General features: G+C 40.2%; 1 protein-coding gene across 4 annotated transcripts in view; it reads right to left on the minus strand.

Annotated features, from left to right (window-relative positions):
• Positions 1–4446: 4446 nt before the first annotated feature.
• Positions 4447–12563, minus strand: part of LOC111157145 (carbonic anhydrase 5B) — a 130046-nt gene continuing 121929 nt past the window's right edge. For 3 of the 4 annotated variants that reach the window (XM_022518406.1, XM_022518403.1, XM_022518402.1), the window contains exons 7-8: positions 12036–12191; positions 5234–6670 (exon numbers count right to left, since the gene is read on the minus strand). In XM_022518406.1, coding sequence (XP_022374114.1) covers positions 6491–6670; positions 12036–12191 — 336 coding nt within the window. In that variant the 3' untranslated portion in view covers positions 5234–6490. Of the gene's footprint in view, positions 4764–5233; positions 6671–12035; positions 12192–12563 lie in introns of those variants that run through there. The other variant, XM_022518405.1, reaches the window with a different exon arrangement.

A 12563-nucleotide genomic window follows, 5' to 3' on the forward strand; every position in this document is an offset into this window, starting at 1 on the left:
TTCCAAAACTCTGCACAAACAAATATCTCCTTCCCGAAAATTCCTACCCCTCCCTGAAAATAATTCTTCCCTTCTAGAGCTTCGCTATTGCCTTATCACTACCTGCCCCAACACCACAGTGGTCTGTCCTGTGGTCAGGAAGTTAAAAGTTACAATTCTCTGTCTCTCTTGTCCTCTCAACCACTCACGAGCCCTGGCCTCAAGCAGTCACTCGCCTAGCTTCCCAGCCCGACTGGTCCAGGCTCCGCCTTCTGCGATTCCACCTATCAGCCCCTCAAACTCCAGAGTCCGCCAGTTTCCGTTCACACCTACCGCCTCTATAGGGAAACTAACACCTGCGCTGCAAACGAGTAACCTCTGCTCCCAAGGAATGTGCAACCTAGAGGCAGAAAAGGACCAATGCATAGAGAAAATAATATAGTACAGACAACGTAGTTTACTTGACAGTCCACTGGGGATTCAGGGAGAACTTTCTGATACCTGAATTTTTTGTTTTTAAGATTTTATTTATTTAGTTGACAGAGATCACAAGTGGGCAGAGAGGCAGGCAGAGAGAGAAGGAAGCAGGCTCCCCACTGAGCAAAGAGCCTGATGCGGGGCTCGATCCCAGGACCCTGGGATCATGACCTGAGCCAAAGGCAGAAGCTTTAACCCACTGAGCCACCCAGGTGCCCCTCTGGTGCCTGAGTTTTGCAGGAAGGTAGCCTTTACTCAGGTGGAGAAGGGTGAGATTCCCAGGTGGGAATGGTAAATCGGCATAAGCAAAGGCACTGAGAAGTGGAATCGGCCAGAATTTTGGCAATCGAATTTAAAGGGAAGTTCCAGAGTATCAAGGATCACAGCAATAGAGACGGGCTAGGACTGAGTTATGTAAAACGGGCCTAGTAAACCATGCCAAGAGGCTCTAATTATGTTCTGCGGCAACAGGAAACCATCAAAAAGCTTTTAAGTTGAGGTTTGTTATCATATTTGTGTTTTAGGTAAATTACTCCAGTTTGCAATATAAAGGACGAAACTTGAATATCATTGTCTAGATGAGCACTTAAACTGGAGCAGTGAGAGTAGGATTGAGAAAGTAAAATCAGCCCCGCTAATAATCAGACTGTGATGTACATATACAAGGGCAGAGACAAGACTAGGAAAAAAAAAAAAGAAAAGAAAAGCTTCTCTTAAGGACATGCTGCAGCTGCAAAATGATGAACAATCGCCATCTTTTGAGGAAGACTGGATGACTTCCCTGGCCTAGCTTTCTTCATCTTTCCTCCAAATCAAAATCACTGAGCTACCCTACTACTAAATTGGCCCTGCTCCTCCTAGTCCATCCTGGGAATCATTCAGCAAACACCCCAAACTGCATAAAGCCTTGCCCTATTCCCTCTTGCAGAGACACTTGGAATAACACATCTCCCAGTTGACCTTGTCCAGCTCAGTGCATCAGTAATTAGTGTCATAAGCTTTGGAGTTGGGCAGATGGGGAAACTCAAGCCGTGGCTCTCTGATCTTGAGTAAATTCCTTAGTGTCTAGTCCTGTTTTCTCATCTGTAGAAATCAAGGTAGGGATAATAGTTCCCAAGTGCATGCTGTATGTTGGCAAAGTGCCTGACAATAGTGTTTCTGAATGTTAGCTGTTGTATCATCATCGTTGATGTGAAAACTCCCCTACCTCCTCAAGAGTGGGTTGGTACTTGACCCGCATGTATGCTCTTAGCACAAGTATTTTACCTTTGTAACATCTATCACGCTATATTATACTTCATTGCCTCACAAAGCTGCTGCTTACAATAAACTTCAAATTCCTTGAAGGTGGAGACTTAATTACAGCCCCTGACTAGAGAATGCCCTGAGTGGCCAAAAGTGTAGCTGTACAAATCACCAATTTTGCTGGTACCTGTGACCAGGAAAATCGCTGAGAATCATTGAGAATGGCTACTGTTGCGAAAGTGTCACTGTTTGGGTTGCTGTAACATTTCTCATGAGTCAGACCAGACTTTCCTGTCAGAACTAAGTAAGAATGTCTTCTAGGAGGGGTGCCTGGGTCACTCGGTTGAGTGTCCAATTCTTGATTTCGCTCTGCACTCACTGGGGAGCCTGCTTGGGATTTCCTCCCTCTGCTCCTCCCCGCTGCTTACACATGAACTTTCTCTCTCCAAAATAAGTAAGTAAATCTTAAAACAAACAAACAAACAAAGAATGCTTTCTAGGAAGATGTTCCTAATTAAAAAAGGGTACAGATTTAGATTTTATTTTATTATGATGTACAAATGAAAGTAAATCTTTTATAGGCGTTAGACATTTATCCTCTACAATTAACCACTGAATTCATTTTCCTGAACAAGCTTGAATTGCTCAAATTAACTTCGTAAGTTATTCTAAAAGCCAATTTTATCTCAAATTACAGCTACCCTCATTTGAATTCAATAAATCATTAGATGAAAATAAAGTATGTAAAAAATCTAATGCAAAGATACATTGTACGATGATATCCTAATAAATAGAACAAAGTAATCTTTATTCTGCAACATAACATTTTTCTTAGTTCCTGACATACATACATCATCTACTTACTCTCAGGTAAGTACATTTTAGTTTATCCTCCCTCTATGAGAAAATGCCTAAATTTTAATTTTACATCATAAGCAGAAACTAGAAAATAAAATGACCAAAGAATGATCCATAAATGTATCCTACATTTATTGCAAGCATAACGGGAGAGGAAGAAAAAAAAAAGTCTATTCTCTAAAAGCCAAACTAGGACTCTTTGAGTTAATTTGGATTTTTTCTTGCTCTAGTAGGACTATGGTAATAGATTCATTGAGTGGTCTGTGCAGAAATTCTCAGGAAAGAACATTTCATTTACCTACCATTAATTTCAGAATTAGTCACCAGATTTATTCCGGGACATACAGTGGGGTCTCAAATCCTCTCCCGCCATCATTGCTATACCAAGGGCTTTATATATTTTCCAGATTACAATTAGCTAAGATAGCAAAATAAAATACTTAATGTATATTCATATGAAAAGTACATTCAAACCTATATTTACACAACTGATTAAAAGAGGAAAGAACTGGGGTGCCTGGGTGGCTCGGTCCGTTGGGTGTCTGTCTTCAGCTCAGTTCATGATCCTGGGGTCCTGGGATGGAGCCCCATGTCAGGTTCCCTGTTCAGCGGGTAGTCTGCTTCTCCTTCTCCTTCTGTCCCCCCCAATTCTTGCTCTCTGTTGCTCTCTCTCAAATAAATAAAATCTTAAAAAAAAAAAAAAAGAGGAAAGAACTATGCAGTGATAGTGTTTATTACTTCATTCTTTTGTCCAGTGATAAGCACTTAGCAACACAACGAGCGGTGGTTTAAGAAGGAATGCTAGCAGAGTTGCTCTCCCCACCTAGAACCCAAACCAAAGTACCATTTCGGAAGAGTGGTTGAACTAAAAAAGCAGGAACCAGAATGTACATGGGGATGACAAGTATCTTAGTCTGTTTGGGCTGCCATAACAATGAACCATAGACTGGGGAGCTTACAAACAACAATAATTTATTTCTCACAGATCTGGAGTCTGGAAGTCCAAGATCAAGGTGCCAGTAGATTCAGTATCTGGTGAGAACTTCCTTACTGGCTCATTGGTGGCCATCTTCTTGCTGTGTTCTCACATGGCAGAAGAAGTGAGAGAGCTCTCTGGGGTCTCTTTTATTAGGGCACTAACCCAATCATGAGACATCACCCCCTCTGACCTAATCATCTCCCAAAGGCCCCACCTCCTAATACCATCACATTGGGGATTAGATTTCAACATACAAATGGTGGGGGGGATAAACATTCAGTTTTGAACAAGACGCATTACTATTTACATGTAAAGCAGCCAGTATTACTTAGATGTACTCATTATATGGTTAAAATTAGAGGCTATTCGCTTAAATAAACTATCTCCATTTTTGATCAGTAACATTTTATGGGAAAGAATTTACCCAATAAAGTTGAGTTAAAAAGACAATAAAACATTAAGTAGAACAGGTATCAAGTAAATAATGTTGGTTCTTCTAGTGACACAGAAAAATACCTAAAGTGATTATAATAGTGCAATTTTGCTAATAATGCACCAAAAGAAATGCGTCCCCCAGGGAGCAAGGGAAAGCCATCTTCCCCAGTTTTTTTGACGTGGATGCCTGCTTTTAGAATAGCCAACCTTACCCTAACCCATGTAGCTCTGGAAAGGAGAAAAGGACTGGTGGCTTGCCCTGTTGGTGATGTCTTCAGATTGTTCACCAATCTGACAGAAAAAGGTGAGAGGAGAAGGGGGTGGTTTTTGTTTTCCTGCTTTTCTAATAAATCTCTTGGGAGTTTTCCAGTCACTTTCTAATCTACACAGTAAAGGATGTCTCACTAATATAACAGAAATTGTACATATTTTTTAAAAAATAGGAAGAAACAGTCATTCAACAAATATTAATATTGTAAAGAAAGGGTTTTATTATAGTATTTAATGAAGATGAGCAGCAATGGTAATACAAAATTCTTTCTCAAGCCCGCTGACAGACCTCAAGCCCATTTTCCCCCTTCAAGTTTAGGAAGGTACAAGTGAAGCACTTTTGGAGGCACAGAAGACAAAAAGTTTCTTGTTAGGGTGTCTCAGTAGCCCCAGAATCTGTAGCACCCCTTTGGAGGTCATATGACTAAGGCAGGGGGTGGAAAGCATACCTTCCCAAGGCAGTTTCCATAACCTCTCTGGAGAAGGTGACCAAGAATTTATCATGCAAACCAGGACACGGCTGAAAGTGAGAGAGTGCTGTTAATAATCACACCAGAACCCTAGGTGCAAGTAAATCACGAGTGGCAAACCGGGACACACCCAATAAATACATCTTTGTAGCTCTAAGATTTAAGGACAAATCAGGTCTTGGTACATGGGCTCTTATTCCAATCTGGAAGACTCATTACAAGAGAATTTTGCACGAGGAACTTGTGAGAGGCCTAGGAGGGAAGCCCATGTGCGCTGGAAAATGTGTATCTTTTGTGTTTACACTCTTAAAATAACTATGGTTTGAGCAGATCAATTACATACACTTAACATAAACCTCCCCCCCCATTTATCTTAAGAATTTTATTCATTTTCTTCCCAGAGAAGATGTGCACTCTAGAAGCAAATGCCTTTACCAACCTCCCTTTTTAAAGAACAGATATCCCCCCAAACTTACACAGATAACTCCAACCTTATTTTTTTTTCCTACTGAAGGTATTATTTATTTTTAATCATGGTAGAACACACATAAAATTAACCAGCTTAACCTTTTCCAGTGTACAGTTCAGTAGTGTTAAGTCTACTTATCCAACCTTACCTTGCAGATCAGATGATTAGCATAGTAATGAAAGAAATACCACTAGTAAATGCAATATGAGTTTGAACACAGGCTTATAGGCAACTAGAAACATTCCAAGATATTTACAAGCAAAGGCAACAATGGCATGGCTTCCTCAGAATATGCAGACTTCTCTAGACTTTACCCTGTTAAGTTTCTCTTCTTATTACTGTAGCAAAATTCTTCTAAACCACTGTGTAAATTGGAAACATGAGGCATAGAACCTCAACTAATAAAGTTCAGACAGTTTTCAAGGGAAATCAAGATAGTTCTATCATTGTGGAAAAGATTGTATTTTATGAAACCACGTACAGACAATGCAAAATAACAATATAAACTATAGACTGTTATATTACTAGTCTTTTGAAAAAGATTTCTGTAAATATTCATGAAAGAATTTTAAATTCTAGGCACCTCAAGCATTTTCTTTAAAACGTTCTGCATATGTTTTCTATGTGATTAAGTTTTGAACTAATATATCTAATCTTCAGAAGTACAAAAGGATTCCCAGTTAGAAGTAAATTCTTGTCTTCTTTGAACTACAAAATACTTTTTGTATATCATAAATTGATACTAAGTAAGCATATCATGTACTAGGAATGACAACTAAAGATCAGGGCAAATATACTCATTGCGAAGGCCTCAGAAAAGAATATACATTCATGTTTTGAAATAAAAATACCGAAAACCATGGCCAGAGTTCAGCAAGCCAGGATGTACCAGTTTGGGCCCTAGGGCTGTTTCTCAAAGGCCTGCTTTCTGGATGGTCAGTGTCTGCCTTTCTAGTTGTTATATATTTTGGTTACTATCCCTGCTTATAACTCTACAGAACTACTAACTAATAAACATAAAGAGGCAGCACAGAAATATCAGATGTAAAAAGACATTACAATTACCCAACAGGTTACTGTAGGAGAAACTCCTGTCTCTTGCTGCTAGTTCAGTGTTAAATGTCATTTTCAATCAAATGAAGAACTCATTTACCAAAGAGCTTTCCTCAAAGACTGATGGAGCTCTGCCACACACAAGAAATGCACATCTATAATTATTATTAAACGCAGGTGTTTAGAATAGTCCAGTTAGCAATATTTAAAAAGCTAGTATTTATTAAAGCAAAGCACTGCCTAGAGATGAACTCCTCAGGGGATCACTTGGCTAGTTGACGGCTGGGGTTTTGCTTGTATATTCAGTACATAATCATGACGGAAGGAAGAGCGGACAGTGCGATTCATTAGGGGCTGAAGGGGGCGGAAATTGTCCACCATTCTTTTCTCTTTCTCCCCCTCTGAAGTGAAAAGCAGGGTCCGAAACTGCTCAAGCTAGAAATAGAAGTACGAAGCATAAATAATTTCAATAAGGTAACAGATGCATTTTCATTTCCACAATTCTGAAACATTGTTCCACAACTAGACACAGTACAACCTCTCTCTGGGTAGGAATGCATTTCACTGCTGAATGGGGTACAAAAGGTGTGGGGAGGAGTGACAGGAGGTGATAAAGACAATGCGGTACTTGGAATCTGAAGCGGGGTGCACCAAAGGCCCGGTCCCCCACATACTGGCTATTTGCCAAGAACAAGTTATATCATCTTTGATTCTAGGAACCTCATCTTTATTTTTTTTAAAGATTCTATTTATATATTTGACAGAGAGAGAGAGAGAGAGAGAGCACAAACACAAGTAAGGGGGAGCAGCAGAGGGTGAAGGAGAAGCAGGCTCCCCACCAAGCAGGGAGCCTGATATGGGACTCGACCCCAGGACCCTGGGATCACGACCTGAGCCGAAGGCAGACGTTTAATCGACAGAGCCACCCAGGTGCCCCTAGGAACCTCATCTTGAAATGGGCAAAATAAGTAGCCTACAGGATAACATAGGGAAGGCCTGATGCATATATTAACAATGCCGAAAATGTTTTCTCAGACTATAACTAAATAATTAACATAAACAATGTGTTCTTCATTGCTCACTGTACCTGGGCATTGTGGGGAAGGCAGTGCATGGGGTTATCTTTTTTTTTTTTTTAAGATTTTATTTATTTATTTGACAGACAGAGATCACAAGTAGGCAGAGAGAGAGGAGGAAGCAGGCTCCCCGCCGAGCAGAGAGCCCGGTGCGGGGCTAGATCCCAGGACCCTGGGAATCATGACCTGAGCCAAAGGCAGAGCCTCAGCTCTCTGAGCCACCCAGGCGCCCCTGGGGTTATCTTTTTAACAGGCAGTGGGATGCCGCCTGCCATCACTGTCCAAAAGAATTTCCTATGATGGTAGAAATGTCCTCTGCATGACTCATTACAGTAGCCACTAACCACCTATGGATTCTGAGCGCTTGAAATGCGGCCAGTACAACTAAGGAACTGAATTTTTCTGTATTTATTTATTTTTAATATTTTAAAGTTTATTTATTCTTTAGTAACCTCTACACCCATCATGGGGTTCGAACACACAACCCCGAGATCAAGAGTTGCATGTTCTACTGACTGAGCCAGCAAGGCACCCTGTAACTGAATTTTTAAAAATATTTTATTTATTTATTTGACAGAGAGAGATCACAAGTAGGCAGAGAGGCAGGCAGAGAGAGAGGAGGAAGCAGGCTCCCCACGGAGCAGAGAGCCCGATGCGGGGCTCGGTCCCAGGACCCTGAGACCATGACCTGAGCCGAAGGCAGAGGCTTAACCCACTGAGCCACCCAGGCGCCCCTGTAACTGAATTTTTAGTTTTTATTTTAATGTATTTATATTTAAATTTAAATGGCCACATGGGGCTAGTGGTTAATGGACTGGACAGTGCAGCTCAGTACAAAAGGAGCTGCCCCAAGTCAAGGCTTGTTCTCTAACATGGCAATAGCATCATTCGCCCCCTGGCTTTCAGAGCAACCATATTCGGGAACACTTGACTTCAAGCCAGCCATAAGTTATTGTCACAACACTTCTCGTCACTCAATCCCACACGCTGCAGCTATGGAGAGGACAGCCTGGGGCACAGTACGCAAGCATGGGAAGATCTGTTTGGAACAAAGACTTCAGGTCAAGGAGAGCTGCCGAGGCAGGACTGTGACCAGAAGCAAGTGCCAAAGGGACTATACTTGCAAATTACATATCTACCCTCGTAAATCAAGAACACGTCCAGAAGTTAAGATTTATTTTTATTCAGCTAACTGCAAAAGATTAGAAATAGCTCAAATGTCAATAATAAGTTACATTAGATCTATAAAATGGACTAGTACATAGCCATTAAAAACGATATCAAAGATAATGCTTATTACCTATAAAATGTCCCACATGTCACTGAGTGAAAAGAGGAACAAAATGGGGCACCTGGGTGGCTCAGTTGTTAAGCGTCTGCCTTCAGCTCGGGTCATTAACCCAGGATCCTGGGATCGAGCCCCACACCGGGCTCCCTGCTTGGCGGGGAGCCCGCTTCTCCCTCTCCCACTCTCCCTGCTTGTGTTCCCTCTCTCGCTGTGTCTCTCTTTGTCAAATAAATAAATAAAATCTTAAAAAAAAAAAAAGAGGAACAAAATGGTAGGTACACAATGACTCCATTTGGTTTGAGAAACCTATGTATATTTATACAGATAAAAGACCAAAGAATTTATATGTATCTGTAAAGATTAAAAACCAGAAGGATTTACCCAATGCCTGACACTGATTATAGGTGACTGAATTGTAGATGACAACTAACATTTTTTTCCTGACTGAATTTTCTGTGTTGAGATTTCATTGGAAAACTACCCACATGGGCCACTAACTCTCTGATTTATTGATTTTACTGATCTATTTTTCAGTGTTATGTCAATTTTAAATATGAAGGATAGACACAGACTAAATGTATAGGCCAGGAAGACCAGGCTTATGGACAGTTAAGCTCTCTCTGTTTTGTCATTTGTTTTTGGTGGTTTTCATCACACACATTAAGAAAAAAGAAATTACATGGTCTAACTTACTAGTTGCTTTCTTTAGGACTTCTTGGTTTTGGAATATAGTTAGAAAAGCTTCCTCCATTTGGAAGTATAAAAAGATTTCTCTGTGTTTATCCTCACACTTTTATGGTGGTGTTTTTAACATTTGATATATGCAGAATATATTCCCATGTGAGGTCTGAATGATGGATCTAACTTTTCTCCCCGCAATGTCTGCCCCATTGTCGCCCAACAGCATTTACTGAAGAATCCCATCTTCCCCCCGCCATTGAGATGAGATGCTATCTTGATCACAAACTAAATTCTCATATGTACTTGGCTGTATTCTGAACTTAACATTTTCTCTCCTCCAGTGGTCTCTTTACTTTTGTGCCAGTACCACACTATTTCATTATTGAGGCTTTAGAATTTTGTGGATCTAATCATCTCTCATTTTTTCTTTCAGAATTTTCCCTGGCTATTTATGCTGTTTGTTTTGCTGTGTGATTTTCGAAGTAGCACATCTATCTAAAAATCCCATTGGCACAGTAAATGGACCACATCAAATTTAGGGAGAATAAACAATTAATGGGGTATAACAACTGAAAGAGAGTTGACATCAAAGGTGTTTTTATGCTGTCTTGTGATTCAATAGCGTAGTATGATTTTTATGAATCCTTTTGTGCCCTTCAGGGATGTTTTAAGCTTATATGTTAAATTTTCTTCTTATGCTTACTCCAAGGCATCTTATACTTTTGTTTCCATTATAAATAGTTTTCATTCTATTATAACTTTATATCATTACATCCTTTAACTGATTATGATTTGTGTATGTTAAATGTATTGATTTTTATAAATTAATATTATACTCCACTAATTACTGAGTTACCTCATTTTAGAAGTAGTTTTTTATTGTTTTTCTAATTTGCTTTTTCTTTTTTTGGTCTAATTGTATTGGCTACTTCAGGAACGTAATATAAATTTGTATATTGTACTAATCTTTCTCTATTAGGCATACTATTTATTTTTGAACTGAGAGCAATCCCTTTCATCAAGTTAGGGAAATCTCCATTCGTTTCTATGTTATTTAAAATTTTAAGAAACTAAGGGACCCCTGGGTGGCACAGTGGATTGAACGTCTGATTCTTGGTTTTGGTCAGGTCTTGATCTTAGGGTCATGGGTTCAAGCCCTGTTTCAGGCTTCAAATGCGAACCTCAGTGAGGAGTCTGCTGAAATTTTTCTCACTCTCCTTCTGCCCCTCCCTGTGTGCTCTCTCTCTCTATCTCCCTCTCTCTCTAAAATAAATGAACCTGGGGCACCTGGGTGACTCGGTCAGTTAAGCCTCTGCCTTCAGCTGGGGTAGTGATCCCAGAGTTCTGGGATCAAGCCCCACATCGGGCTCTCTGCTGAGTGGGGAACCTGCTTCTCCCTCTCCCTCTGCCTATGGCTCTGCCTACTCATGCTTGTGCACGCTCTCTCTCTCTCTCTCTCTCTCAAATAAATAAATAAAATTTTTAAAAAATAAAATAAACCTTAAAAAATTTTTAAAACTGAATAGTGAATTTTGCTAATGCCTTTTAACAATATATAGAAATGGTTATATGATTATTCTATATAGAATCACTGATATGATGGATTATATTAATATCATTCCTAATAATGAACCATCCTTTGCTGGAATACGTATTACTAAGTCAAAGTGTATTATTTCTTCTAATGTACTGCTAGCTTGTTTCTCATACATTATTTTTCCTTTCTTTAAAATATATACTTCCGAGGGGCACCTGCGTGGCACAGTCGGTTAAGTACAGACTCTTGGTTTCAGCTTAGGGTCATGAAATCTAGCCCCATGTCAGGCTCCACACTGGGAATGGAGCTTACTTAAGATTCTATCTCCCCTAGGGCACCTGAGTGGCTCAGTGGGTTAAAGCCTCTGCCTTCAGCTCAGGTCATGATCCCAGGGTCCTGGGATCAAGCCCCACATTGGGCTCTCTGCTCAGAGTGGAGACTGCTTCCCTTCCTGCCTCTCTGACTGCTTGTGATCTCTGTCTGTCAAATAAATAACTAAAATCTTTTTAAAAAAAAAAAAGGATTCTCTCTCCCTCTGTTCCTCCTGCTCGTGATTTATTTCCTCTCTCTCCCTCTCTAAAATAAATAGATAAATCTTAAAAAACATAAAATATATTAGAAGCTTTTCCTCTTGTAAAAATGCTTTGTAATTAATAAAAAGCCCATAAAGCAAGCATTTACAAGTATTATTGTAGTTCAGTTAAATTGTGAATGAAACAGGATTTTGTACATTGACATAGTAGTCATCACTTAAACTTACTTTTTAAAGAGAAAATAAGTTCAAAATAACTGACTTAGAATTTCTGGACAGATATTGTTGGATTCTGTCTTAATCCTGAGGTTCCAGAGCAAAATTTCCTTAAGGATTTTAAAGGGTTTTGAGTATATCCATTTCCAGCCTTCATTCTTCCTTTTAAAAGGGTCTCGTGTATATAGAGATTTATTGTTATATATAAAATACACAATGCACAAGACATAATACGTCATTGTCAAATATGAAAGTAAAAAGCTTACGCTTCCTAAATTTTAACTCTTCTCTCATGTTGATTTGCAGCATTCCCTAATTTATATCCAAATTTTAAGACAAGATGTTAGTACATTTTAATAAAAATGTAAAGCCTTACAAGATCTTAAAAACTGATACCTAAGTTGGAGCCCAGCCTTGCTTTAAAGGGGCAGGCTAGCGTTCCCTCAGAAAGAAATGTGGAAAGAACATACCTGATCGTGATCAACCTCTACGGGCTGCTTCTTAATGATCCACGTGACGGACTCGGAGAGTGGGGGCGTAGTCAGGGACCCCGAGTAGGTCCAGTAATCTGGGCAGGCAGGCATCAGGCAGGAAGGATCAAATGACCCAAATTCCACAAGGGTGTCCTGGCCAAGAGAAGAGGTCACCAAGTCATCCTTTCATGGTGAGAATCACTCAGGAATCAGAGGACGGGGTGATGAGTCTAGGGGAGTCTAGGGACCAGCAGCGGTCCGGAGGATCTCTGGGCACTTTAGGACCGAATCACGCCCCTGCCTTGTTCCCCTAATTAACTAGGTAGTTCTGCTCGTCCTCCCCGGGAACGGGAACGAGGCGCGACACACTGCCTCCCTCCGTTCTAGTGACTTTACTGCAGGTGTTCTCCTCTCAACTCTTTGGGAGGCATCAGGCAGTGAGTAGCTGGTGCATGAACAAGGAGACTTCCCTTTTTCAAGAAAAACCGACAGAATTCTCCCTTCTAAAATGCAGTGCAAATTTGG

The sequence above is a fragment of the Enhydra lutris genome, unplaced genomic scaffold (assembly GCF_002288905.1).
Source record: "Enhydra lutris kenyoni isolate GAN:26980312 unplaced genomic scaffold, ASM228890v2 scaffoldscaffold52, whole genome shotgun sequence".
In the NCBI taxonomy this organism is placed as follows: domain Eukaryota; kingdom Metazoa; phylum Chordata; class Mammalia; order Carnivora; family Mustelidae; genus Enhydra; species Enhydra lutris.